Source organism: Carettochelys insculpta, chromosome 10, assembly GCF_033958435.1.
Source record: "Carettochelys insculpta isolate YL-2023 chromosome 10, ASM3395843v1, whole genome shotgun sequence".
Classification (NCBI taxonomy): domain Eukaryota; kingdom Metazoa; phylum Chordata; order Testudines; family Carettochelyidae; genus Carettochelys; species Carettochelys insculpta.
Window position 1 is genome coordinate 2,413,278 of NC_134146.1, and position 27,904 is coordinate 2,441,181.

Genomic DNA, 27,904 nt, shown 5'->3' on the forward strand with positions numbered 1-27,904 from the left:
GTGGAAGGAGCAGCCACGCTCACGGCTGTCTCCTGGGGATTCAAGCCAACGCCCATTAGGTCTGTCGCACAGATGGCAGCCTCTGTCCCAGGTGCAGCAGAAGCCTGGGCAGGCAGGGTGCGTTCTGCAAGGGCTTTAGCGCTTCAGTCCGTCCGTGGGGAGGGAGGCGTAGACCACACTCGGCTGCTCTGCGTAGGAGGGCATGGTGTGTCTACCACCGCAAGTGAGAGCCAAGCACGCTACCCACTCCAGGGGCCTTCAGCAGGGTCCAGGGGTGAGTGTGGGATATTTCTCCTTGCACAGGGAGAGAGGAGCATAATAGTGAAGACCTGACTGCACTGTCTCTGAATCTCTGTGACACCTGGCAGACAAGCATTACCGTGTGGGAGGGATGGCTCAGTGGTTAGAGCACTGGCCTGGTAAAGCCAGGGTTATGTGCTCAGCCCTTGAGGGCGCCTTTCAAGGGCCTGGGGCAGGTTAGATTAAAAAAACAAACTGTTAGGGATGGTGCTTGGCCCTATCGTGAGGGCAGAGGGCTGGGCTCGACCGCCTCCTGAGGTTCCTTCCAGCTCTATGAGATATATGCACATCTCATCTGCAGGATAAGCTGAACCAATATGCAGCTATTTCTTTGCTCAGCAGGTGACGGCCCCAGAATGAGCATAGGCTCATCTGCTGTGAAAAGAGACATCCTCATCAGAGTGGAACAATCTAACCTCTTCCCCGGCCAAGCTGGATTCACCAGTATCAGCGGGGGCAGGAGCTGGGCACCCCCAGCCCAACACCTCGAGGTGACAAGGGGCGCTCATGGGTAGCTGACAGTGGCTAGCCGCTGGGAGCTGTTTGGCTCGTTAGTCGCTTGCTGAGTCGGGAGGTGACGGATGGCTGAGAGTAGGGAGAACGTTTCTTGTTATTCAATTTATTCATAAATGATCTGGAGAAGGGGGTGAGCAGGGAGGTGGCAAAGTTTGCAGATGACACTAAACTGTTGAAGATAGTCAAGACAAAGTCAGACTGTGAAGAACTTCAAAAAGATCTCAGCAAACTGAGTGATTGGGCAACAAAATGGCAAACAAAATTTAATGTGGGTGAATGTAAAGTAATGCACGTTGGAAACAATAACCCCAAGTATACATACAATATGTGGGGGGCTAATTTAGCTACAACTAATCAGGAACGAGAGCTTGGGGTTATCGTGGGTAGTTCTCTGAAAACATCCACACAGTGTGCAGGGGCACTCAAAAAAGCAAGTAGGTTGTTAAGAATTATTAAAAAAAGACAAAGAATATTTTATTGCCCCTTTATAAAACTATGGCACACCCACATCGTGAATACTGCACACAGATGTGGTCTCACCTCAAAAAGATATTTTGGCATTAGAAAAGGTTCAGAAAAGGGCAACTAAAATGATTAGGTGTTTGGAACAGGTCCCATATGAGGAGAGGTTAAAGAGACTGGGACTTCTCAGTTTAGAAAAGAGGAGACTGAGGGGGGATATGATAGAGGTATGTAAAATCCTGAGTGGTGTGGAAAGGGCGAATAAAGAAAAGTTATTTACTTGCTCCCATAATCTAAGCACTAGAGGACACCAAATGAGATTAAGGGGTAGCAGGTCTAAAAAGAATAAAAGAAAGTTCTTTTTCACACGGCGCACAGTCAACCTGTGGAACTCCTTGCCAGAGGAGGCTGTGAAGGCCAGCACTAAGAGAGAGTTCAAAGAAGAGCTAGATACATTCATAGAGGTTAGGCCTATAAAAGGCTAATAGCCGGGGGCTAGGAATGGTGTCCCTGACTCCTGTTTGTCAGAGGCTGGAGGTGGATGGCAGGAGACAAGTCGCTTGATTGTTGTCTTCACTCCACCTCCTCTGGGGCACCTGGCACTAGCCACTGTCAGCAGGTGGAAAGCTAGTAGCTGGACCTTTGGTCTGACCCAGTAATGGCCATTCTTATGTTGGCAAGGAGCTGCTGGTGTCCCAGCTCCCCGAGGATGAGGACTGCGTGCAGACTCTGAGGAATAGCCTCTCATGAGCCCTCCACCCATGCTTCGGCGGGCTCAGGTGTCCCCAGAGGAGCAGACAGCAAGTTACCCCGTGTAATGAAACCCAAGCGGCGCCTGAGCGATGTGCAGGCTCACCGTCAGAGAGCTCAACGTTTGGGAGCTGAATGTGGAGCCGGGGGGATGATTGTACCTTTTTCTAGTCCCCTTGCAATGTGTGTTTCACTACCGCAGCCTCCCTTCCCGCGTACCTGCCAGGGCGGGCTAGGCTGGGAAGCCCCAGAGCGTTCCTCCCATGGACCCGGCGACGTCATGGGAACTGCTCACCAGTGCGAGTGACAGGCTCCCAAGCTGGCTGGAGGCTCCCTTGGTTTCACGAGGCCAGATTCAGAGGAGCAATAAAAATCCCAAACCCTTCCACGGAGTACAGTGCCCAGAACTCCTGGCTGGTGTGCTCCCTCCCACAACTGGCTCGATCCAGTGGCATTCGCAAGCCATGGAGACGTACAGTAAAATCACCCTGGGCCATCTTCAGTCTTCTACCAGTTATTTGGCTTGCAAGTTACCCCAGGTGAGGCAGCCTTAGTGCCCTGTGAGGGGCTGTGTGGGGCACCGAGGGAGTCAGAGCGCAGGAGGAGTCACCTCTGGACGTGGCCCAGGGGTTGCACTGGAAGGAGGGGGTTTCCCCTCGCAATGCAGGCAGTCGCAAGGCTTGCGCAGAGGCTTGTGAGCTGCACGCGGAAGCCTTGTGGTGACGTGGATGAGAGAGAGGCAGTCAGTCGTTCCTGCTTCTGGGCATGGCAAGGCCCTGGATTGGCACTTCAAGTGCCTTCCAGCACATCTCCAGTCATTTTGTTGGCAGAAAGCCTCTTCCTGGATTGTGGCCTTTGAAGGTTAACGCTGACCTCTGAGCGGAGAGCAGGGCGGAAGCCCCGAACCTCTGGAAGGGTTAGTGAGATCTCCTTCTTTCCTCTCTGTTCGGCGTGGCCTTCCCAGGTTCCTTTCGCTGCCCTCTGCCGTGCTAACGGGACAAGATCAGGAGTGAGGCAGCAGATGTGATTGTTACATGTCCTGAGTCCCCAGACCAGCTGGGTTTGCTTCAGTGTGGCGGTTGCCCTGTAGACCAAGGGAGCTGTGACAGTATTGCTTGGGGACGTCTGTAGTTCCTTTCACCATCGGTAAGGGCTGCAGCTTCAGGATGGGGGATCTGGGCCATAGGCACAGTGTAATTGCTATATTAGGGGTGTGAATGCTGCTCCAGCCAAGCCAAAGGGGCTGCATGTGGGGGCAAATTGCGTGAGAACCTTAGGCTGCAGTCCCTGGTCTGTAGGGCTGGGCACCTGCCCCAGTGTTTGGGGTTTGCCGTGGAAGCCTTGTGCTTACGTGGATGTAGCTTGTCATGCCAGGACGAGCTGAATTGCACGTGCTTGTCCCTGTTGGGAGGCTGGGAGAAATGCAGAGAGTCTGAGAGCAGCTGACTCAGCGACCTGTGCCTCTGAATGCACACGTACCACCCACGCCTCCGGCCCGCCAGGACGGGAGTGGTCACCCGCTGGGCCCACCCATAGGCTGGCTGTGTTTTGGGAGCAAGGCTCTGCTTTCCTTTCCCCCAAACAGTGGGGCGTGCTGTGAAGCCCTGCCCTGGGACCTTCCTGGTGACTGGGCAGTCCAGACCCTGAAAGTGGAAATATTGTCCTGCCGAAGCTTAGGGTAGTATTTATTTGTATTGCAAAGGCGCCTGGGAGCCTGAGTCATGGCCTGGAATCCCACCCTGGTGGCAGATGCTGTGCAGATACCCAACACTGAGACTGCCCAGGTCAAACCTCTGACGGTTGGCCAAGTTGGCCACGTCTCGGGCAGAGGCCTGGGTGGGTCACGCTAGCCTCCATCAGAGCTAATGTCACGGGGGGGAGCTGGGTTTTGTTCGGTCCCCTGGGAAACATCCTCTGAATTCACACTGTTGCCTGCTGCTGAGTTATTGACTGTTCCCGGGGAGACGGCGCGCTCGGAATACGGAATCGCTAATTAAAAATAATTATCAGTTTAAATGTTCCGCCGGTTTTGTTGACACACTGCTCTCATTTCAGGCCTGGTGTTGCAATTATGCTTCTCAAATAACAGATAAACACACGTAACCCCCAACGGCAAAGGGAGGGGTGAGGTGAGTTTCCTGTCCGCTCCCCCGGCTCTTTGGGACACCACTTTCTCACCCTGCCCAGAGAGGACTTGTCTTTGCACACTCTGTCCTAGGGAAATACACGCTCCACTCCTCCTCCGGCCTGCAGCCCTTCCAGGGCAAGACCTGGGACCAGTGACAGCCAAAGGGGAGGCCGTCCTGGGGGCGCTCACTGGTAAAACAATGGCGGTACATCTTGGGGCAAGAGGGCCTGCTCCTGGCACCTGGTTGTGATCCGAACTCCAGATTCCCGGTGTGTTTCAGGCTCACAGGGGCCTGTGTGAAGACCAGCCGGACCTGCTGGGAGCGTGCTGCTGCCACCACAGCGCATCTGCCTCTCGCTGGAGTCCATTCGGTAGGATTTATGTCTCTGGGTTAGCTGGTTTCTACAACACTGAAAGCACTTCCTCGTGATCCTTGTAAATAGGTGGGGTCAGGGCAGTGAGTTAAAATTAAATCCGTGAACCCCAAGTGGGGCATAGGCCATCCACAAGGCTCCTCCACCTGGTTCTGTCTTGGGCAATGGCTTCAATCTGGCCCCATGAATGTCCCAGTTCTTGTGCTTCCGTGACTGTAGATCTCCATGTTATTCGGGGTCTTCCTCGGCTGCGTTTCCCCTGAGGATTCCATTTCAGGTCAAGTCGAACTATGCTGGATGGGGCTTTCCTCAAAGTATGTCCCAGCCCTCCCCATTTTCTCCTTTTTATTTGGATCCCCACTGCCTCTTGGCCTGTTCTTGTCCACAGATGTTCGTGTGCGACTTTGTCTTGCCATCTCAGGGCCGTGAGTTGTATTAATTGATAGGCAGCAGGTTTAAAATGAAGATTAGCAAGTAGTTCGTCACGCAGAACAGATCAGTGTGCCGGAAGTTGGAAGCGGATAACCTGAAATGCCCTGTTCTGTGTGTTCTCCCTGCAGCATCTGGCGCTGGCCCTACCATCAGAGACAGGCGACTGGGCTAGATGGTGCATGGGGCTGAGCTGTAAGGCCATTCTCGTGTTTCTATCAGGCCCATAGGCAGGAATTTTGGGTGGGGAGGAGGGTAAGCTTTTTTGTGTAAATATGACCACAGTTCTTTTAAATAGAAAGGGGTTCAAAGTAGTCATACAATGAGTGTGCCTAAGAGAGGTTAATGAAAATGTTGAGTGGGAACCGTGACTGGTAAAACGAGTTTGTTATAACATAGTAAAAATGTATAGAGCCATAAAGGTTTTGTGGAAGTTGCTTTCTGGGATCTTGCTGTAATATCGTAAGTGAAAAAGAATATTCCAAAATACTCCAGTCTTTGTCTTCAGAGTTTTTCCGTTAAGACTACATACGGGCTAGGAGTAGTGAAATGGATTGCAGATAAAAACGAACTTCTCTTCGTGACAGTAAGTTTACAGCAATGTCTAAGACGTGTTCACAGTTGGTTTCCTGTTGCTAGCAGTCAAGGACATGCTGGGAGATGTAGTCCAGCTCCCTAGGTAGGGAGCTGGCCAAGGACCTACAGCTCCCAGGGTACCTTGGGTTCCCCCATCATGCCCTGCAGGCTACCCCCCCGCCCTCCACTGCACACAGCAGGGAGGAAGAGAGAGAAACCAGACCAGGGTGGTGGGATTGTGTGTTCTCACCCTTTGCATCCCCCTGCCACCTCCTCAAGTGCGGGCCTGCTGTGCTGTGCAATATCTTGTTCACTTTTCTTCTAACCTCCCACCATTTGCTCCTTTCTCCCCCTTTTGTTCTCTCCCCTCTAGCCCCAGGATGGCTCCTGGGACATTTCACCTTCACCCTCTCTTCACAACCCATGCTTTTCCTCTCTCCCTCCTTCCACCCGAGTTAATTTTCACTTCTCTTGCCTTTCCCATCCCCTCCTCTCTCCACAGCTCCCTCCACAGTTCCCATCGTGCACCAGGTAAGTGCCACCATGAGGAGCATCACGCTGTCATGGCCTCAGCCAGAGCAGCCCAATGGCATCATCCTGGACTACGAGCTCCGGTACTATGAGAAGGTGAGCCGGATCTGCCACCCCGAGAGCAGCAGCGCTGTGGGCTCGCGACCAGCCACCGTAAGCCTGAAGGACAGCCGGGCAAGAAGGCGGGGTGGGGACACGCACGGCTCTGAGGAGCTTCTGTGTTCTTTTTTTCCTTGTTGTGGTCTGTTGTGATGGGCCTGAGGCCACCTGTTGAAGTCAGTGGAAGGAGCCATTGACTGGAGTGGGGGTTAGGAAGCAGGTCCTTGGAGAACTCAGTCCGGTGTTCCCAGAAGAGGTAACACCCACTCCTGGCAGGTACATTGGGGGTGGGCACGAGGAGGGGTAAGTGGTGTCGGCTTTGCCTAGGCTAGACTTTTTGGTCATGTTGAGTGACTTGATTGAAAACTGACTCAAGTTCTGTAAGACAATCACAAGGATTGACCTAGACACACCACCAGCCTTTGCTGTAGGATAGAAGTGTCTGTTTCTGGTCTAGGGGTAGCCTTGAGAGAACAGTCAATGAACCTGAGTTACAACATGACCTAAGTGTCTGAGGGTATGTCCTCACTACGTGAAAGACCGACCCGGTCAGAGTCGATCTTCGGGGTTCAATTTTGTGTGCCTAGTGGGGACACGAAATCGAACTACCTGGGGTTGACAGTCATCCCCTTTATTCTTCCATCTCTCAAGGAGTAAGGGAGGTCGAGGGAGAGTTTCTCCCATCAACCTCCCTCTGTGAGGATGGCCAGGTAAGTCAACTGCAGATGATTCGATCCCAGCCACAGGACTGCCGACACCCTGGATGTGGGGGAAGTGCAGGAAAGGCCTGTCTTCGCCCCCATTGGCTGACGGTTGCATTCACTTTGCTCACTTCTGCAGAGTCTCTCGAGGCCTCTGCGAGGAGAAACCTGTTTCAGGCGGCAGTCGGGTCATATGACCCATTGACTGTTGCTTTGGAGACAGATGATTGGCCAGTGTTGAGAACACCAGTAGTGTCAGATTGCCGGCAGGGGTGTGTGCGCTGCAGTGGCATTGAGAGGCAGCAAGGGTCACTTCATGGTCTAGATCTGCCACCTCTCGTGGAGACGTCTTGTGCCTGGACGTGGACTCCCTGAGCCCCCCCGGCAGGCCATCAGTGGCACTCCCAGGCGCCGTGCGTCTAGCGACAGCACAGAGTGCATAGACTAGCCGCTGAAGCGGCACACTCCCCTAATGACACCCCAGCCTGTGCTCTGTATCTGATGTGCGGGCAGCTTGGCCTGGGCTGGTCGGAGCAGGGATGCGTTCACGCTGGTGTTCCTGTTCCGGCAGCAGGTTAGCCTCACGCCAGAGCAGAGCCCCGGGGCAGTCCTTGGAGGGAACTACCGGATAAGTCGAACCTCTCGGCCACCCCTTGACTGACACCACCTGTCCCTTGGTCTCCCCTGCAGGACCACAATGAGTACAATTCCTCCATGGCCAAGAGTCAGACCAACACGGCCAGGCTCGAGGGGCTGAGGCCCGGCATGGTGTATGTGGTGCAGGTGCGAGCCCGCACGGTGGCCGGCTATGGGAAATACAGCGGGAAGATGTGCTTCCAGACGCTGACAGATGGTAAGTGTGTGGCACGAGGAGTGGGCGAGAGAGAGAGGCCAGGCTTTCAGCTCAGGCTGTAATTGGATTAAATAAACCTGTCTCTCCAAACCCCACCTCCCAGAGGGGCAGTGTGGCAAGAGCCAGGTGATTTATAGTGATGTTTGATTAATTGCCAGCTGGAAGAGTAATCTGCTTTAAATCTCTTATCTCCGCTTTTCTCCTCCGCCATTTAATGGCACTTCCCCCATCTGCGTGTGGCTTGGACGATGTGCGTGTCAGGCCGGTGGGGAACTGGAACGTTAACCCCTTCCTGAAGCTGCTGTGGGAGAGCTTGCTCAGCCCCCGTTCCAGCTCAGCTGGGAAGAGCCTGGCACTCGAAGGCTTGTGCTGTAGGGCAATGCAATGGGTGGACTAACTCCTGGAGGAGGCCAGTGGCCTTGCCACGCCCCGTCCTGCAGAGAGGAGCGGACAGGAGGTCCTCCAGGCAGGACAGAGCGCCTGTCTCTGAGGCAGGCAATCAGGGTCCCAAAGTCCATTATAAAAGAAGCTGCTGGGCTAAGGCCTGGCAGCTCCCTGCGCTGTCTGGGAGACCAGCAGCACTTTGGACAGCTCCGAGTGTGAGCTGGACTTAGACCTGGGCAAGGCCCAGGCCCAGTGGACGAAGACTGGCCACAAGCCAAACGTAACTGACAGCACCATGGACAGGGCTAGTCAGAGCCTAGCCCCAAAGGCAATCAGGAAGAGGAGCGTACGCAGCACCCCTTTGCCACAGAGGGGCGCCCCCGAGCGCGTGAGCCCCGTCGCAGGCAGCAGGCGCAGAGATGGGTGCTGCAGAGTCACGTGCGGGTAGAAATGAGGGGTGGAAGAGAACTGTCAGGTCAGCTGCTGTGGTCCCCCTCCCACCCAGCGTGGTGGTGGTGCCCTGCAGTCCATGCTCTGCTCTCTGGGGACGTCTGCTCTGCAGTCACAGGTTTGCCTGCTGCTCAGTTGGACAGGCCCACGCTGGCCTGGCTACGAAGCACAGCATCCGTGTGCCGGCTGCACAGACTGGGTGGGGAGCTAGGTGGGTTACTGGGGCCCACGCTACCACCTCCGCACCGTGCGAGCAAGGCTAACGGCTAACCCCTCGGACTGCAGATGCTCCACATGCTCTTGTGCTGGCAGGTCTGAACGACTCCATGGAGCATCTGCTCTCCCCTTTGCAGGACTATTTCACGCTCTCACAGACCTCGCTCGCAGGAAGACTTACCCAATACTCAGCCTCGCAGTTTTGGTTTCACCTCCCAACTCCTCCCAACTTTTTCTTCTTTGGCCTTAAATCTTTCCACTTCATCCGTGGCACTTACCCCCTCTCTGGATTCCTATAGGTTATGTCCCTCTCTCTGCCGCTCCTTAGATCTCAATTGATTGCAGTTGCAGTGATCTTTACTCTTCCCTCCTGTTAATCAATCCCCCAGCTTTTTAATCATTAGTCTTGCACTTTTCAGAATAATGCCAATAAAAGATGCAAAGACCAGACTAAAATAAGATGAGCAAGAAGCTCCTCTTTCTGTGTGTACTCTTTTCTGCTCTCTACAACAGTTGATTAGTTGTCTCTCCAGTAAGTCACTCTAAGAGCTGAACAAACTGCTTCAAGTCAGCTAAGACATGACCGGAACTTTCTCAGCTCTCGGAGCATTTTAAACTTGAGCTAAATCTATTTAGGGCAGATGGGTCTGGAACTCAGACCAAGCAGTAAACCGAGGCCCTTTCCCTGCTTCAGTACCTTGTACCAAAAGGCCCAATTCACTGAGTTCATACCCTGAGCCAGTTCCTTCTTTGAAGCTGCACAATAACCAAGGGCATTTGCATCCGTTCCTTCAGTTCTGACTTGTCTCCGTTTGTAAGCACGAAAAAATGCCAGTTACCCTTAAAAGACTGGTAATGGGGATGATTTTTCATTCTCACTACACTCCCCCGCTTCTCTTGAGGTAGGCTCACATGTCCCAAATTCTCAAAGCTCCCAAGGCAGCCAGCTCTGTTCCCTTTGCACCTCTTCTATGGTACCATGCCAAGGGCTCCATCCTGCAAGGTGCTGAGCATTCTGCCGCTGACCCAGCAAAACGGTTAAGCCTGTGGGTAGCCCCACTGAAAACAGCAGTGGTCTGCTGATCTATGCTAGGTCAGGGTTGGGCCTGCAATGTCTGTTGCTATTGCTCTCTTTGGTATTCTAGGCTGTCACGCCATGCCCTCTGCTTTTCCAGACTGCTCCGGTGAGTAGGCTGATGTGGAGAAGCATGTGAGGCTTTCTCCTATGAGTACAAATGGATTAGACTTGAGGCCCAAAGCTCATGGACAAACTCCAGAGCTCTGTCGCCTCCTAGCCTGTGTCTTTCCTCTCTGCTCTGGCTCTGCGATTTAGTGTTTTGCCCTCATGGAGAAGGGATCACCAGAGCAGAATGTGCCGCGAAAGGTTCGCCGCCGCCTCTCCGAATCTGTGCCTGCTCAGCCCCGTGAAGTTTGCACCTGTTTGAATCAAGCCGGCTGGGTGCTTCCCAGCAGGACATCGGCCGTGCTGAATTGTGGGAGCCAGCGTGTTAGCAGCACCTTGCATTTTCAAAGGAGCTTAAGGGAGTTGGGAGCCAAAGAGCTCTGGAATAAAAAGGCAACTCCCCTAAGCGCTGTCGAAGTTCCTCACCCATTAATATTGTTTGGTACTGGGGCAGCAGCAGGAAATCAGTCCAATTGTGCTTGTCGGTGGGGCCAACAGCTGCTGCGGGTCCTGGGGCAAGGTGGGAGGGAAGCCTGGCTCCGTGCCCAGAAGGGGCAGGGCCTAGGGCAGTTAGCTCTCAACGTCAGCCATACCTGGTCAGCAAGCCTGGTGGTCTTCCATGTACACAGCTGGATTGAAGAAGACAGTGAGGTGGTGAGAAAGTCAGGAACTGAACCTCCCTTTACTGAGTCTGATGGAGGAGCCTGGAGCACAGAACTGTCCACTCTCCCCGAGAAGTTCTTGTGACTTCTCTTAAGCTAACCCTCTGCAGGTTAGCAGGGTTTTTTTTTTTTTTTTTCCCTGCAAGGCAAACATTGATCAGAGCAAGGGCAGGAAAACCATGGAACGGCTGAAAGGGTGCAAATAAAAAACGAATGTCTGGAATAGTCAGGATTAGTGAAGGGAGGAGAAAACTCTGCCTCCAATCAGCAATTAATTGAAATTTAATAAGAATGGGTATTGTAGATTATTTAATGATCATCGATCGTTAGACGAGACTTTCTCAGGATTTAAGTAGCACGCAGGAGATAAATCTGGTTGGTGGCAATTAACTGTGGGAGAGAAAAATAACGATGAAAGGAATGCTAAATTCCTCCTTTGGAAGGACTTTAACTCATTGGTTGCTGCTGGAGGCACAGGATAACAGGCCTGGCTCTCTACAAAATGAATATTATTGTTTGTATTGCAATAAAACACACACGTGGGCTTCCATTGTGGTGGGTGCTCCACAGACACACAGCAAGGCACAAGCCCTGTCGTGCAGCAGGGCTCGGTCGAGTTCCGATCAGAATCCAGGAGTCCTGAGTCACCGGGCTGTGTCCAGTGCCAGTGGGGGGCAGGGGAGAAGGACAGAATTTGGCCTTGGCTTTAAGCTCAAAGGGGGCCTGAGATTTAGATCAGGCATGTCCAGCCCGCGGGCCGCATGCGGCCCTGGACGGCTAGTAATGAGGCCCCATAAGATTGTAAACTTTTAACATTATTATGTGATTTATATACATTAATTATACTATATATTTTATATGCGGCCCAAGACAATTCCTCTTCACTCAATGCGGCCCAGGCAAGCCAAAAGTTTGGACACCCATGATTTAGATACTTGTTAATTTTGTGGCATTTGATAAGGTTTGCATTTGTACAGAAAAGGGCTAGAAAAGCATTTGCCGAGTTAAAAAAGTTCAAGTTGTGTCTCCCTCTTTTTTTTTTTTGCTGCCTCCTTTTATTCCATTTGTTGTCATTTTTTATTTTTAGTGGAACTAGGGGCCTCAAAAGGTGGAAGTGGCCCAGGCCTGGCTGTATCCTTATCTGAACTACACCGCCTCCATCCACCAGGCCACCCTTGTGAAATGGGCTCAAAGTAAAGAGTTAGAGCCTGACTCTTGCTTATCCTATGGCCCATGGACGCTGCCCCAGCAGTGCAAAAGGCCTTAAAGGCAGCATACGTGCAGTTGAAATGAGCCTTAGTGTAAACGAGAAGCAGTCCCTTGGGGCAAACTGCTGTTGGATGGTTCTGGGTCTTCATCTTTCCTTTCCTAGAGGTAAGATAGCTGATGAGATGCCTTTCTCCCTTGCAGATGACTACAAGTCGGAGCTGAGAGAGCAGTTGCCTTTGATCGCGGGGTCTGCAGCAGCCGGTGTGGTCTTCATTGTCTCACTGGTGGCTATTTCCATCGTCTGCAGCAGGTACCGTTCTTGCAGTCTGCAGCTTTCCCTTTGCGAGCCGAAGGGAGCATCTCCATGGGATGCAGTGGCCATGCCTGGGATGCGGTAACAGGGCCTTCAAGGAGTGGCCAGTGGCTGCTGTGCCTCCTGCTGGCCAGCCTGGGCAAAGCCGCGGCCAAACTGCAGGTCAGGGGAACGCTTCCCAGTTCCCCTTGGTCAGTCGTGCAGTGCCAGAGAGGTGCAACACGCAGGGCACTGAGATTTGCAGCAGGTCGGAAGGACAAAGCAGGCAGCCTCTGCAAGGGATGCATGTGAGGTGGGGAAGGAGGAAGCATCCCCAAGGCAAGAGGATGGGTATCTTCCAGCTCCCATCCAAGCTTGCCCAGAGAACACAGCTGGGCAGACCCAGCACAGGTCAGTTTGCAAGTGACCATAATGCTGGTCCCAGTCTCTTCCTTCTCCCATGTATGCTCACTGATTCAAATCTCCGATATCCGGACTGGGGGCTCGGGCGTCTCAAGATCAGTGGTTCCCACCTTTTCACTAGTGCGGACCCCCATTCCCCCCCCAAACCGTTAGTGGACTCCCATCAAAGTCAATTCCAGCTGCTCTGTACCCTTATTGAAATAAAAAAGGAAGCCACCGCATAGATTTTCAGAGGGCCATTAACAACATTATTGGAAGTGATTTCATTTAAAAGTAATCATTGATTGTAACTTGGCAGTTTATTTAACACTTGTTTTCTATGGTCATTTTTATTTCTCTTTTCTTTTTTTGCATGAATTCCCGATTGGGAATTACTGCTCTATACTTCTATCAAAACAAAAAAGCAGTCACCTAGCACTTTAAAGACTAACAGTAATTTAGAATGCAGACTAACAGGGCTACCTCTCTGCCTCTGCTCTGTGCTTCTGTGTGTGAATGTGCAAATCTCTGTACCCTCCACTTCGATAGGTGTTGGCGTGTGTTCCCATGCCAATGCAGGTGGATTCATTGTCATGCTCTTTTTTCAGAGACGCTCTGAGTGGTCTGGGTAGCAGAGAGCCACTTAGGCATTACCTGAGTAATTTCTCTCCCCTTTCTCCAGGAAGCGGGCTTACAGCAAAGAGGCCGTGTACAGCGATAAATTACAGCACTACAGCACCGGCCGAGGTGAGTGGAGAGAAGAACGGCACAGCGGGCTTGGGTTGGAGAAAGAAAGTTGTAAGGTGTGTGTGTTTCCTGCACACTAATAATTTTTACAGCACCCTGCAAGTGTGTCTGTGACTTTAGACATCACATGGAAAGGTAAACATCTCACTGCAGCCTGAGATGAAGAGGACGCGTAGGGCAATAGGAAAGAATTTGACTGTCATCTGGGTACCAGTCAGCCCACGTTCACAGGCGAGAAGGATGACAGGGAAGAGGTTTGGTGGAGAGAGGGTGAGGCTCGTGTCCAGGCAGGTGCAGGATTAAAGAAGGCGAGAAGAAGACAGTGAATACAAGGTTTGATGAGTAGGGTAGAAGCCCTGGATGACCTGGAGGGTGAGAAGGAGGAATTGGAAGTAGAAGGCAGAGAGGCAGAGCTATTGAAGGAGCACTCCTGTATCAGTGCCCAGGGAAGGGATGCTGGTCTTAGCTGGAGAGGCATATCGGCTACTGCTGGGTGAATAGTTGGTGTGTTGGTGTAGGGGCTGAAATGAAAAGTCTGAAAAGAAATTCAATTTCAGGTTTCTCCAGAACAATGATTTTTCAGCTCCCCCCCTGCACCCAACCACAGAAAAATCCAAAACTTTGGTTCGGGGTTGAGTGAAACATTTTAAGGGGTGGTGTGCTAACTTTTTGCTACTGTTTAGTTAAAGGTGATTCAGCTGCGAAGCCAAATGTTCTGAAAGGAAAAGTCGAAACACATTTGACTTGTTTGTATTTATTCCTCCTTTTTTTATACAAAACGTTTTGCCCAATTTAACTTGAATTTGCAAACAGTTTGGGTCACCCTGTGTTTTTTAGCAAACGTATTATTCACTCAGAAAAGATCGCCCCTTCTGGTTGTTGCCAGATGGGGGCTAATCGTAGACTATCCAAAACAGAGGAGGTTATAGACTGACAAACTGACAAGACACAGACTGAGCCATGGTGGGCTCGGGAGGGATGGGCAGATCTTAGAGACGGAATCGTGTGAGAAATGACAGCCCTTGGTGGGAGCCTCCCTATGGCAGGAGGCAGAGAATAAAAAAACGCAGTGTTGCCAACTCTCGATGTTTTTATTGTGTCTGCCTCGGTGTCTGGGTTCTTTTCACCCTCCCGACGCTGGGGGCTGGTGATCAGCTTTCTGTTAAAAAAGTAAATTTCTAGTCCTCCTTTCCGCCAGAAAATTTTGAAGATGTGGCTTGAGTGCAACTTAATGGCTCAGAGACCAGGGGATCAATAAAAAACCCCAGCTGTTGTCCTGGTTTTTGTCTCATGATTTTGGACAAATTATGTACGGTGTGAGGCCGATGCCTGGTTTTCAAACAGATTTGCCACACAGAAAACCTGATGTGTAATTCGAGCAGGGGCTGAAGGAGGCAGTGAATTTTCACATGGCTCGAGAAGAGGCGGTGCTTCGGGAAGCTGAGTGAGCGGAGAACCCGAAGTTCAGACGTGTTGCACTGAAGCAGTCTGTCAGGCGTTCGTCGGGAGGGGCGAAGGGGACAGCAAAGTCATGAGGCGGGTCAGGAAACGAATATCACAGTGAAGAGAGCAGGCAGATGGCTTAACCCCGGGCTCAAAGGAGGGCATCTCTAGGGCAAGAACAAACGGGGGCAGCGGTGATACAGCAGCAGTTCCACAAGCAACGCTGCAAACCAAGAGCTCTGGCCAGGAAGAGCCCAGAGAGGGCTGGGCAGAGGGTGCCCGGGTCACAGAGGAGCAGGGACGGCTGTGAGGTTAGGTGTGTTGAGGGCAGTCTGAAGGGAGGGAAGTGGGGAGATAGCTGGGAGAGAGGCAGGTACAAGTGACAAAGATGTAGGGAGGGAGAGCAGGTGGCAGGGGACAGTCTGTTCAGGCTCTGCTGCCAATTGTCTGTGTTGCGTTAGAGGAAGCCCAGGAGATGCAGAGCGCCTGGGCAGGGCTGGGGCAGGAGATTTGACAAGGGGAGCAGAGGAGTGAAACGCTGCTGTGGGCTGAGAGCAGGGAGGGTGCTGAAGCAGAATGTCAGTAGGACGGTATAAATCTGAGGGCGTGCATGCGGGTGGGGGGGACTTTCTCCAGAGCTGGTCACCAAGCAGCTGGTGCAGCCAGGATAGAGGAACTCAGGAGAAAACTCAAGTTACGGAGGCGTGAGAGGAAATCCACAGCCTGGTCTGCTGGAGCTCCCCCCGGCTTCCTCCTGGCATGGATATTTAAAACCTTTGCTGGAGTTCAGCTGCGGCCTGAGCAGGAAATATTTGCTGGAATCTCAAAAGCCTTTTAGCCTCTTGCATGCAGATAGTGGGGTGGCAGCAACGCGGACCGTTGGCTTCACCGCTCTTGGGCTCAGTAACAGGTCTGTGCATCTCTCTCCTGCCGGGCAACAGAAAGCTTGGTGGCAAACAACTAGAAAGTCTTCTGGACTCCACGCCCCTGCTCCGGTTGGTGAACCGCCACAAGAACCTGAAAGTCAAGAGGGAGTTCTTATTTCTCTTGAGGGCCTAGCGGTTTGAAACTTCCCTGGAAGGCCGTAGATCCCAGAGTTTGAATAAAATCTAAGCATTGACTACGTGCAGAAAGTATAGCTTGCGTTCAGAGAGTCTTCCAGCTCACGGGCTCTGGTCTTGATAATACAGCAAATGGGTCCTCTTTGCCCTCAATGGAAAAGATAATGAATGAGTAAGGCAAGAGCCCCAGTCGCTAACTTCCAGCCACACTATCACTGTCTTCACATGCTCTATTCCTTCATGGAACCAGCCACAAAAGGCTGAATTCTGCAGCGCCCAGATGCTTCAAGGACTGTCTCTAACACAAACAGGCACTGATCCATAGGGCTTTTTGGACTACAGACGAGCTCGGTGCCCACGCAAAGCAGGCCTAGCAGGAGAGCAGCAGAGCAGGAAATGAGATACAAAATTGGGACCGGCTGAAATGCAAAGGACAGCCTGCCACAGAGACCTTCCAGATGCATTCATTTTCTTTAAAAGGGACCCAAGGTCTAGAACAAATGGGATTAATTATAATTGTAAGGGATGAATTATGTTGTTTGAGAAATAGCGTGAGGCACGTAATTGGACTACAGGAATGCAGATGCACCGGGACAAAGTTCAGGTTGCATGTTCAACTCTTGCATTTCCTGATTGCACAGTTCACTCCCTAACCCAAAGTTTATTTGAGTCGGTTTCGTATGGCGTTTCCCAGGGGCTTTGTCTTTTCTTTTTTTGAATAAAACCAAGTGCAAAAGCCATAGCCTCACAGGGCTGGAAGAGGATCTGGGAAGTCATCGAGTCCAACCCCTTGCTGAAAGAAGGACCATCCCCAATTAAGTCATCCCAGCTAAGGCTTTGTCAAGCTGGAACTTAAACTCCAGAGATACCGACAGAAGGAGACAACAGAGAAGCATGCAGAGCAAGAAGAGCAACAATCTAGAACTGTATAAGCCCTGTCTTATCCCTCTGAGTTACTAGGCCGTGCGTGGACGCCTTGTTTGCAGGCTTAGCTCCAGCCCAGAGTGCTGCTCAGAGTTGATGAGTCATGCAAATAGACTGTGTCTGGTTTGCTTGCTCCAGTTGAAAGAAGGTGCCACCTGAATCCCTGACTGCCAGAAACTGCTTCAGCTGTAAACCCGAAGCCCATGAAGGATTCTTATCATAGAATCATAGCACACTAGAACTGGAAGGCACCTCCAGAGGTCAAGTCCCATCACCTGCCCTCATGGCGGGACCAAGCACCATGTAGATCGTCCCCGACAGATGTTTAACTAACCTGCACTTAAACAGCTACAATGATGGAGATTCCAGAACCTCCCTAGGCAATTAATTCCAGTGTGTAACCACCCTGACACTGAGGAAGTTTCTTCCTCATGTCCAACCTAATCCTCCCTTGCTGCAGTTTAAGCCCATTGCTCCTTGTCTTATCCTCAGAGGCCTAAACATCTTCATCATGCAGAGGCCTGAACATCACGCTGAGTTTGGGGTATTGGTTCAGTTTTGGAATATTGGACCTACCGTCGAAATGATGGGACTGTTTCTCCTTTCACTATGTAATAATGCAGACCCCTGCTTCTGTCATGTGAAATGTAGGTGGCTGCAGCTCATCGTGAGAGAGGAGAGAGCTGCAGCTTCCATTTTTCTGACTTCAACCCAAATTCCCTGTCCTTGTCATGCCCAGCAGTTGGAGAGACAAGGTGAGTCAGGGAATGTCTCTTTTATCAGACAGAAGTGAATGCAAGAAAAGACATTCGATCACCCACCTCGTCTCTCTAATATCGTGGGAGCATCCAGGCTACAACAACACAACATGGCGAAATGTTGTTGCGTATCCTGTTCCTACACAATATACCAGAGCAACACCCAGAGTCAAAACAGCAAAGCCTGGGTGAGGAAGTGGTGGGTTACTGGGGAATCATGGAAATGAAGGGTGTTTCACCTGGGATGGGTAGCTTGTAATGCATATGGTCCTTATTCACGTGGGCAAACCGACTGAGCCAGTGGCTGCTCATGTCAGTAAGAATTTGCCTGCAAATTGTATCACTCTCTTGAAAAGGTTTTTGCGTATTGTAACAGAGGAATTCTCATTTACCTAGTTTGGAGTTCAAGCTTACAGAGCTCTACAACTGAGGCAAATTGTGGCCCTGTGTAGGAAGTTAGGTTGCAATGTCCTGGCTTTTATTGTTAATCGTGGTGATTATGGTAGAGCCTGAAGTCTGGCTAAGATCCAGGCTCCATTGTTCTAGGCCCTGCCCAAACTCAGATTAGTAGTGAGTTCAAGCTAGTTCCACGTTTTTTTTTTTTCGAAGGGCGGAGCTTGGCTGAGCGGCAACAGGGGTGAGGTGAGGACTGAAGATGTGAGGCAGATAAGAGAAGGGGACGAAGGAGACTGAGGGGGAGATGTGAGGTGATGCTGAATTGAATTGAGAGACTGTCAGGAGGAAGCAGGAGAGTTCGAGCAAAGAGACAGTCAGAGCAAAGAAATCTAAAAAAAATTGTAGGTGGATGGAAACCCTTGGAAGTGTGATGTTCTCGCAGTCGTTGGGACCAGCAAATCTTTAAGCAAAAGGTTTACAGTGCCCTGAATGCCTCTGGACTCCAATTAGATATGCAGGGGTCTCTCTTCCTTCTGTTATTTCCTTGTCCCCATTTTCACCCCTTCTGCTGCATATCTGTTCTTGGCAGAAAGGCTTTGCTCAAAGCCTCAGCAGCTTCTCCACCAAGTCAGTTGCATTCCTCTGACTTGTCCCCAGGGCTGAGCAGTTGTCTCCGCAGTTGAAAGCCGCTCACACAAAGTGCCAGGCGAGAGCAGGTGTTTTTGGAAGAGGTAGACTGGCTCTGTCGGAAACAGGATTTTAAAAGGATACCAGAATACACCCTGTTGCATCAGTCTTCATGTCTGGTGCTGGACTCTCTCTGCAGCTCCACCTCCTTGGTGGTTGGAGCGTTGGCCGGCTAAACTCAGGGTTGTGAGTTCAATTCTTGAGGGGGTCATTTTTGAATCTGGGGCAAATAGACATCAGGGAGGGTGGTTGGCTCTGCCAAGAAGGCATGGGACTGGGCTCGATGACTTCCTGAGTTTCCTTGCAGTTCTATGAGATGTGTGTGTGTGGCTCTCCAATGGGTGACGTTGGGATCCCATTGCCAGCTGATTTCCTTTGGTGTTTTCTGACCTGTTTGCAAACATCATCACCCTCCCTGAAGGGAAGGAAATTTTCAACTCCCCCGAATGATTACCAATCAAACCCACGGGCCGTGAGTGCTGCACCTGAAAGCTTGGCTGTGCACACTGGAAAACAGGCTCTCGGCTTGCCAGGGAGACTCTGCCAAGGTTAGAGAGACGTCCAACGCTAATGCTATTATTGCGCACACTAAAGGAAAACAGGTGGGAGATTTGCGGAGAGCAGCTACTTCAGGAACAAGTGCGTCAACTGGAACAAATAATGCACTCATTTAACTGGAGAGCCGTGAGTGTCTCCCCGCCGACAGCCCAGCTGTTCACGTTAGAGGCGCTTTGGGTGGGCAGGGGGTGGTGTGGTACACCCGGGGGAATGGCTGGTTGGCCAGCGCTGTGCCAATATTGGATTTTCAGTGGCCAAACTGAAAAAATAAAAAAAAGGTAATTTTTGGAGCCTTCATTGCGGATCGTTCCAAAGGGAGAATGCTGTCGTGTTTTGGTGAACCAAAAAGAGTCAAAAACTATTCCTCTCCGGGTGAAGGAAATGCCTCGTTTCCTGCCTGAGCTCTTCTTTTTTAACCATTTGAACACAGAAGTGTAGTTTGAACTGAACAGCCATTGTGATTCGAAAAATCAGAATGATGTGTTTCAAAAAGATCAGACTAACTGTTCTGAGCTTTTTCTGATTGTTTCTTTTTTTGCGGGGGGGCGGTGGTTGATTGGAACGGCGTGATGAATTTGTAGCATCTCTCAGCCAACCCAAATCTGCATTTTGGGGTGAAAATAATGTCTTGTCTGAAAAATGTTGCCCCGCTCACCTCCTGATAAATGCATACAGCAGTGAAATGTCTTCTGTGCGCAACAGCCCTTTGTGGATTACTCCGCGGGGGGAATTTGTCCCTCGAGGCCCAGTTTGGCACATGCATGCTTACATCATGGCAATAGGCAGAATTTCTTAAATTTGTGTATGTAGTTGCAGGCGTGTGTGTGGAAATCCATGCCAGCATTCTCCCTGGTTTGGCTTATCTGAGAGACGTGGTGCGCCTGTCCAAAGTGCAGTGCTCACAGTGAGGGCCTTTGGCTTCTCTTCCACCCCAGCACTAAGTATTCCATGCTGAAGAGGAGGTAGCTTGCTGTTTGCTTTTTGCTGGAGCAATCTGAGACAGCACCCAGAAACTGAGGGGGCGTGTGGATTTGGGGAGCTGGTAAATCATGAATTCGTCATCATCGTAGTAACCGAGCATCTCTGAAAGTTTAGTTTAGTTTAGTTCAGTAGGTGCTCCAGACACACTCGGGAAGGCCAGAAGTGGTGCTGTGCCCATTTCACAGATGGGGAAGTGACACTCAAAATGAGCATGCGGTGTAAATTCTTTCCTGGCTGGAAGGTCTTACCCGCATGCTCAGGGTCTCACCGGTTGCCATATTTTCACCTGCCCCTGCAGCGTGGGGCACAGCTCACCTGCAGGTTGAATCTCTCTTGTTCAGCACCCTCAGTGCCAAACCAGAGAACTTGCTGGCCCACAGGAGGTCAATACGACCTAGCACATTACCAACACGTCCACTGCTCACTGGGCTCTTTGAAGACAAGTAGGGGTAAATCACAGCTAAATGACAGAACAGAACACGGAGAGCCTGCACTGGTGGCTGGGAGCAACCTTCATGGCACAACATGCAACTTGGCCACACCCATGATAAGTGGCTGTCCGGCTGACTGAAATTGTGCTGGATTATGGCTGCTACCGGATGAGAGAGTGCTGGTCTGGTGAGGCTCAGCCTGCAGTGCAAACAAACCAGCTTGAAACCCTGGTGCGAGGCCTTGTAATTCAGCCAGAGCTTCGGAGTCTAGTGCGAGAGCGGGTGGGAGAGGTTCTGTGGCTGCAGTGTGGAGGAGGTCAGATTAGGTGGCCATGATGAGCCCTGCTGGCATTAAAGTCTGCGAGTCTCCTGGGAAGAAAAGAGCGGCCGAGCTGCTGCTCCTCCTTCGGTGATCCCCACGACGGGCAGTGAGGGTGGAAGGGCTTGTGGTTTTCTTTCCCCTCCTGTTAGTAAGGTGAAGGTCGGGGATTGGCACGTACCCATTGCGGCCAAGGAGATGCAGCGGCAGGCGGAGCCAGGCAGCAATATCCCTCTGTGTGACCCTGCACTGGTGTGTGTTCCTCAGGCAGGGCCGGGTTCTGTGTTCTCGCTGCGCTCGCAGAGTCGTGTCACGGCTGGTTGTTCTGTCGGCTCGAATGCACCGTAGCGCAGCCAACACGTGTCCCTGTAAAGGACGTGTGGCCCATCTGGTTTCCTGCTGTATCGAGGCATGAAGGTCTGTGTAATCGGAGAGGTTCTGCTGTTACAAGGATGGGTGAAATGGATTTTAGACCTGTCATCGCCCACCCGAGCAGTAGTAAACTTCCCCTGCTGGTGGGTGATGCATAAAGCTGTGAAGCGGTTTAATTAATAACTCTGATTTGGACATGGGCAGCGTTGTCTTTGAAAGAAAGAGAAATCCCCTTTGGGGCTGTAACTTCCCAGGCCTGGTCTGTGCAAAGCGAAAGGTGCTCAAGTTTAGAAAGGTCGTAATTCAATCAGCCGATGCCTGCTCCAAGGTGTGCCCCTTCCAGTCCCCTGGGAGCCTCGGCTCCACACAGGGAGGAATTCACACGCCGGTAGAGCATGAAACTCAGGGTGGCAGATCTGAGTGTTTGACTTTGCTGTCACAATGCAAATTCGTTTGCTGGGCTCTAACAAGGCCGTTGGTAACTGGCTACAGTTGACACAGGTATCGGGACAATAGCAAGAGGGAAGAATTTACAGCGGGGTTGTCAGCAGAGCTCAAGGCTGGCTCACTTCTGCTCACAACACACACCACCCTTTTGAAACTCCCAGTCGTTACTTCTCCTAGTGATGGCTGGCTGAGGTCCTGCAGGCTGAGATGGTCATAGTCCACCAGGTGAGTTGAATGCCCTGGTCCCATTCTGATCCTTCAGGTGGCTTTGGAAATGTCAGCTCCCAGGTCTGCTCGACACAGGATATTCGCTCAAAACCAATACGTGACCTACAAGGCGAGGCTGAGGGATTTGGGCTTATTTAGTCCGCAGAAGAGAAGAGTGAGGGGGGATTTGATGGCAGCCTTCAACTTCCTGAAGCAGGGAGCGGATGGAGAGAGGCTGTTCTCTGACTGATGGCAGAACAAGGAGCAATGGTCTCAAGTTGTGGTGTGGGGAGGTGTAGGCTGGATACTAGGAAAAACTATTTACCCAGGAGGGCAGTGAAGCACTGGAATGCGTTACCTAGAGAGGTGGTGGACACTGCATCCCTAGAGGTTTTTATGTCCCGATTTGACAAAGTCCTGGCTGGGATGATTTCGTTGGGGTTGGTCTTGTTTTGGGCAGGGGGCTGGACTCGATGGCCTCCGGAGGTCCTTTCCAGCTCTAGGATTCTTTGATTCTATGACTTCGTTGCCCTCCATGAATCTTCTGGCCCCCCGACTCCCTTTCTGCCCCATCACCCCATGGGCTATCTGCCAGCGCACCCACTCTGGGGTAGATCTTTAAAACCAGCAGCAGGAGCCGTGGTGGACTTTGTTTGCTCCATGCCGTTCCGTGTCAGTTGGCCACCCTTGCCCCCGCCTACCTCACACCATCCATCGTGCTCTGCAGCACGGCTGCTCTGTAATTTAAAGACCTTTTGACATCTTGGCGAGGTACAACACAGCACGGTGGTGTCTGTGTAGCATCTTTCATCCCCCCTGTCCCTCCAGATCCTTTCCACGATTGAATAGCACAGCCACAGAGTTCAACAGGAGCAGATGGAGAGAGTAACGAATACTGTGATCTTCACGCTTTCTTTCATGCTCTGCCCTATGCTCACATCTACCAGCTGTGCTCTTATGTGCAGATCAGCCACCATCTCCACGTCCCTCTCTAAAGCACACTTCTTCCCTCAAACCTGCCAGGAAAGATTTGCATAAAACCAAACAACAGTAGTAATCCCCACTGCAATTAACCGGAAAGAGGCATAGAAAGCTAGTACAGGTAACGGCTCGCTCACTGCCAGGAAGGCTGCTGAACCGAGTGGGTTGGGAATTATTCAGCAAACTTTTATCTGAACCACAGCTTTTCACAAAAACATATTGGCTCCAGGGTTCCCTGTGAGCTGAGCACTTGGGTGCCCTCCCAGAAGAGATTCATGTGCCCCCAGCTCATGAGCAGAGCACCTACAGCCGGTAGCATGTGTTTCTGTTGGTGGTTCACAGCTTTGCATGCCTCCATGCACGTAAGATTTATTCTGCCCCTGGGTGGCAAAAAAAAACCATGAGGGAGCATTGATGGGTTCTGATGAAACTTTTGTCAGGAAGGTTTCTTAGATCCAGGGGGGAATTTCTGATCAAAATCAGAGCACCTTACTCACCCCAGAATAGCCAGGAGATCAGGTCTGGAGCGCTCCCCTAGGATTTGGGCAAACCAGCTCCAGGTCAGGAAACGGCTCGTCTTGCCTTGTTTTCTCATGACAAAGTCCAAAATGTTTCGATTTTCTCTTTGCATCAGAGCAAAAACCAAGTCCAGAACCTCAGAACCACTTCTTGGGCCATGGAATTCATGTTCCTTGCCAGTCTCCTTCCCACTTTCCCTGCCTGAGAGAGGGCAGGTATGTCCACCAGCCTTCCTAACGCCACCTGTCCTGCTCCCTTGTCAGCATTTGCTGTATTCTGGATCAAATCGAGGGCCAGTACTGCTCCCTTCGAGGTCATTGTGGGACCTCATTTGTTGCAAAGCAGGCTCGGACCCTGAAACCTGCGGGCTTGTCCGTTCACCTCCGTGCGCAGCGAGAGGGCAGCCTGCGTACCAACGGCGTCCACCTCGTGGGTAACGACAGGTGCAGATGATGAGGGAATGGCTCGCAGTGCTGGCAGGTAGCTATTGCCCGTCTCAGATGCTGCAAAGGAGCCGGCTGGGATGCTGCCCTTGGTGAAAGGGCAGAGAAGGAGTTCAGCCCTTTGAGTGCAAGGAGCTCCCATGGAACCGGGCCGTCACGCTGACAGCATAGACGGATGCGGGAGAGGCTGGGGCAGAAGACAGTTTGAGGGCTGGGTAGCTGTTATGGCCTGTTGTCCCCTGTCACAGTGTGGTGGGGCTGCAGGCTCAGGTCTTTGCCGGTGTGAGAAGTTGGCTGCAGAGCAGGTTGCAGTGGTCCCTGGGAGAAGAGGCCAAGGGATGCGCGAGGGTTTCCTAAAGGCCGTGGCTGTGCCCAAGAGGTGCATGGCCACTTCGTGATGCTGGAGCGGCCTTGGCTGCGTCAGGCAGAGTTCGGCCTCCAGCAGCTTCGCTGGCCTCATCTCTGCTCCACGCTTCTCCCTGGCCAAATGACTGGCAGCCTTCGTTCCACAGGCGGCTGCTCTCCCAGTCCTCACCGAGGCCCTGTCCCCTCTGTGGTGGAGGAGTGAGGGAGACAGGCTGGCCCCAGCCTTTCGAAGTGGAGGCGGAAGGAAGGCCGAACAGCCCTCCTCATGCATGGCTGGGGAGAGCTAGCTGGTGGGGGATCTGGTTCCCATCTCCGGCTCGTTCTCTGGTGCGGAAGCGTGGGAAACGGGTGATGTGGTGTGTGAGCAGCCCTGCCCCGCCAGTGAGGGGTTCCTTGGGGTCGCCAGGAGGAATTCACCCACCAGGCCGTGTTGGCAGAAGGCACTAGCTGGCCACCGAGCTTCTCCCTTTTTTCTTTCTTTCTTCGGCTGTTTGATCACTAAATCAGGCTCCGTTACGATCCTGTAAATCCCTTTGTAATCCTGGCTGGAGCGTCAGCTGCTCTCGTAAAAAAATTTACGGGGCTGTTAAAGTGTATGAGACGGAGCCGTAAAGGGATTTATGAAGTGGGAGATGCACAGATGGCTTCTCTGCGGCCTTGGGAGCAAGGAAGGTACTACCACCTGCGCCGGTCCCGCGAGGAGCAAGGTGCTCCTCTGCTGTCCTCCTTGAATCCCTGACGCAGAACCAGGAGCACGTTCTTCCTCCCGCGGCTTCTTTGCAACCGCCCCATAATCAACAAGCAACGTCGGCTTAGCTCCTTCGCTCAGAGACTCGGGTGTCGTTGCTGAGGCCGAGTGGCTCGTTGGCATCAGACGGGAGCTGTCGGCTCCTTCTGATTCCCCGCGCGCGCGGTCTGTCACGTGACGGCAGGCGGATTGTTCGGATGTCAGCTGTGGGAACACGCCTGCTCTGCACCTAGCGCCATGGGATCTGAGCCGTCCGTGGCTCTCCAAGAGATGCAAATAACGATAAAGGACCCATTAACTAAGCCATTAGAGAGCAAAGGGCAGGATGAGCTTCTCTTGCTCGGCACCCTCAGGACCCGACCGGTGCTGAACGAGAGGATTGACCGGACCATGGGAGGTTAATATTGTCTGGCACGTTTCCAGCACTTCCACTGCTCGCCGGCGTCCTAGAAGACATGCAGGGGTCAGTTAGAGCTCAATAACAGCACAGAACTCTGCGAGCCAGGCTGGGTGGGACTGAGGGAAACTCGGACACACGTCCCCTTATCATGCGTGTGGCCAGCCAAAATCATGCTAGCCCAGAGAGTGACGGCCTGGAGGGGTTCAACCTGCAGAGCCAGCCTCTGAGGCGAGTGGGTCGTAGCAGTAGGACAGGGCGGGGACACCTTTCCTTCTCTGCGCACCCCAGACATGGTCACGGGGAAATCGTCACGGAGAAGGTCTTGCATCTCACTTGATTGATGGTAAGGTCCAAAAGGCCCTGGGGATCACCAGGGCCCTCGTGCGGGCCCAGTCTCTGCCCCAAAAGGTTAGCAGTGTGGATAACCCAACCCTATCTCCTCATGCAGGTCCCAGCAGCAACAGGCTTAGCAGTGCCACCCAGTTGGCCGGGTCAGTGCTGGCTGCCTTGAGCGCAGGGCAGCCTAGGCCTGGGGGCCTCGGTTCCATCCCTCCCCTGCAACTCCGAGGAGCTGGAGGCGACTCAAGGGACCAGTCGCTAGAGAGGAGAATCTCCGAAATCCCATCAGCTTGTCCCCCTCAGCTGCGCGAGGTGGAGCCATGCGAGCAAATGGCCCAGGCCAACAGGAGGGGTAGTGAGGCTTCTCTTGCACAGCTGGGGTGGGGTAGGCTGCAGCTCCATCACAGACACCCCTGTGCCAGGATGCCCTGGAGGGGCCACTCACGAATCGCTGTACTGTTCCTCCCCACAATGCTGGGGCTGAGGCTGTGCATGGCAAGGCGGTAGTGGTGGGCAAGGCTAGAGGAGGTGACGACCCTGTTGCCGGCAAGCAGGGAAGCCATAGGAGCGCTCCATGGGGGAGAGAGGAAGGTGGTGCTGGGGGCAGGGAAGGTATCGGGCCACCTTACACCATTGCTCCTGGAAGGGCCAGGGAGCTTTGAAGAAAGAGTGGGCAAGGGTCCCCTCTCTCCCTGCTGGCCCAGACAGATGTTGGGACAGGCCCCTGGCGAGGTCTGACTGGGGAGGCCCGAGGCAGAAGAAGGGGTTGGTGGCCACCGGCGCGCTGAGGCTGGGATTTTCAAGGAGCTGGAATGCGTTAGGCACCCCAGTTGGGGACCCCATCGCTAACACGAGCCGGGGCATGAATGAGAAGCCGGCTCAAAGGAGGAATGTGGGGGAGCACACGGGGAAGAGCCATGGGGGGAGAAACAAACGAAAACGAGGCGGTGGGAGGACAGCAGGCCAAGTGCAGGAGCTTTGCAGCAGAACGAGAGCGGGGAGCAAGGACAGGAGCCAGCAGTGAGCACAGGGGCAGGACAATAAAGGACAAAGGACACTTGCCTGCTGCTGGTTGGCACGAGAGGGGAAATGTTGTTTTTTTCCACTGTGTGTCATTATTTCCGGGAGACAGTGAGAAGCAGCCGGTTGGTTATTCCCGCGCTAGCTAGCAGGGATTACCCACCCACCCCCTCATGCGCAAAGCGAGTTGAGCCAGATAAAGACGTCACAACCACCCAGAGGGCAGAAGGGAAGGAGGGGATGGGGGTGGAGTAATCCACAGAAGGTGGGAGGACAGGAAAGGGATGAAAGAGTATAAGCAGGGAGAGGAAACCCAAGAAAGGTGGTCACCAGAGTGTGGGGTCAGTGACTTTCACCTCTCAGTGTTCTTACTGGTCTGTTCATTGTCCTCAACCAGGACCAGGGCTGAGTTGTTAGGCACCATGAGACACGTCAATGGAGACGCTCTGCCCCAGGGAGCTTACAGGCTAAACAGACAGCACTGGTCCAGGGGGAGGGGAGGGAGAACCGCAGACTGGAGAGGTGGCTTGCCAAGGGGGACAAAGCAGGTGAGAGGCAGGGCTAGGAACAGAACCCAGCTCTCCTGAGGTCCTGTCCACCGGCCACACCCTCTTCACTCGTGCAGTCTCTGCCTCACTGGCACTCTCCCACCCCCTGTGCTTGAGGCAAGAAGGATTCCCAAAGGGAGTTGCTGGGGAGTCTGGGGGCACCTGGCACTGACTGATGGCTGAACACTGGGCTGGATGGACCCTGGGTCTGCCCAGTGTGGCCAGCATGGGCGTGGGGCATACGGTGTGGGTTTAAGAGCCTCACACCCCACACCAGTGTGGACAGTTATAGGAGCGTATCTTCAAACCGTCTCCATCCCCCGTGTTGCGGGTGGGACTGCCTGCTTCCGTCTCCTGGCTGGGGAGGCTTCAGTTCCTGAAGGCACCATTGGGTTATGATATTTCCATGCCATTTGCTGGGCTCATGTTTTCCACTTTCTAATGCGCACGGGCCGAGAGGAACTGCTGCTTGGGCAGCCAGCGTTAGCGTCGCTTGCGCCCCCGGGAGGCAGAATTTTGTTTGTCGTTTTAACAAGTTCGGTAACGAGCTCGGAAGCTGATTGGGCTCCAGAAGGCAGAGTCCGCACTAGCTCCAATGCTGCACAAATCCCACAGTTACCTGCCCGAGCCTTGGCAGCCCTGGCAGGAGGGACACCCCCTGGCAGTGCTTTTTAGGAGGCAAAGCTATTGCT

At 52.7% G+C, this 27,904-nt stretch overlaps 1 protein-coding gene across 2 annotated transcripts in view; it reads left to right on the forward strand.

The window, feature by feature from the left end:
- Positions 1-27,904, forward strand: part of EPHB1 (EPH receptor B1) — a 271,605-nt gene that overhangs the window by 201,135 nt on the left and 42,566 nt on the right. For both annotated transcript variants that reach the window (XM_075004741.1, XM_075004742.1), the window contains exons 6-9: positions 6,038-6,219; positions 7,557-7,719; positions 12,025-12,133; positions 13,200-13,264. In XM_075004741.1, coding sequence (XP_074860842.1) covers positions 6,038-6,219; positions 7,557-7,719; positions 12,025-12,133; positions 13,200-13,264 — 519 coding nt within the window. The remainder of the gene's footprint in view (positions 1-6,037; positions 6,220-7,556; positions 7,720-12,024; positions 12,134-13,199; positions 13,265-27,904) is intronic.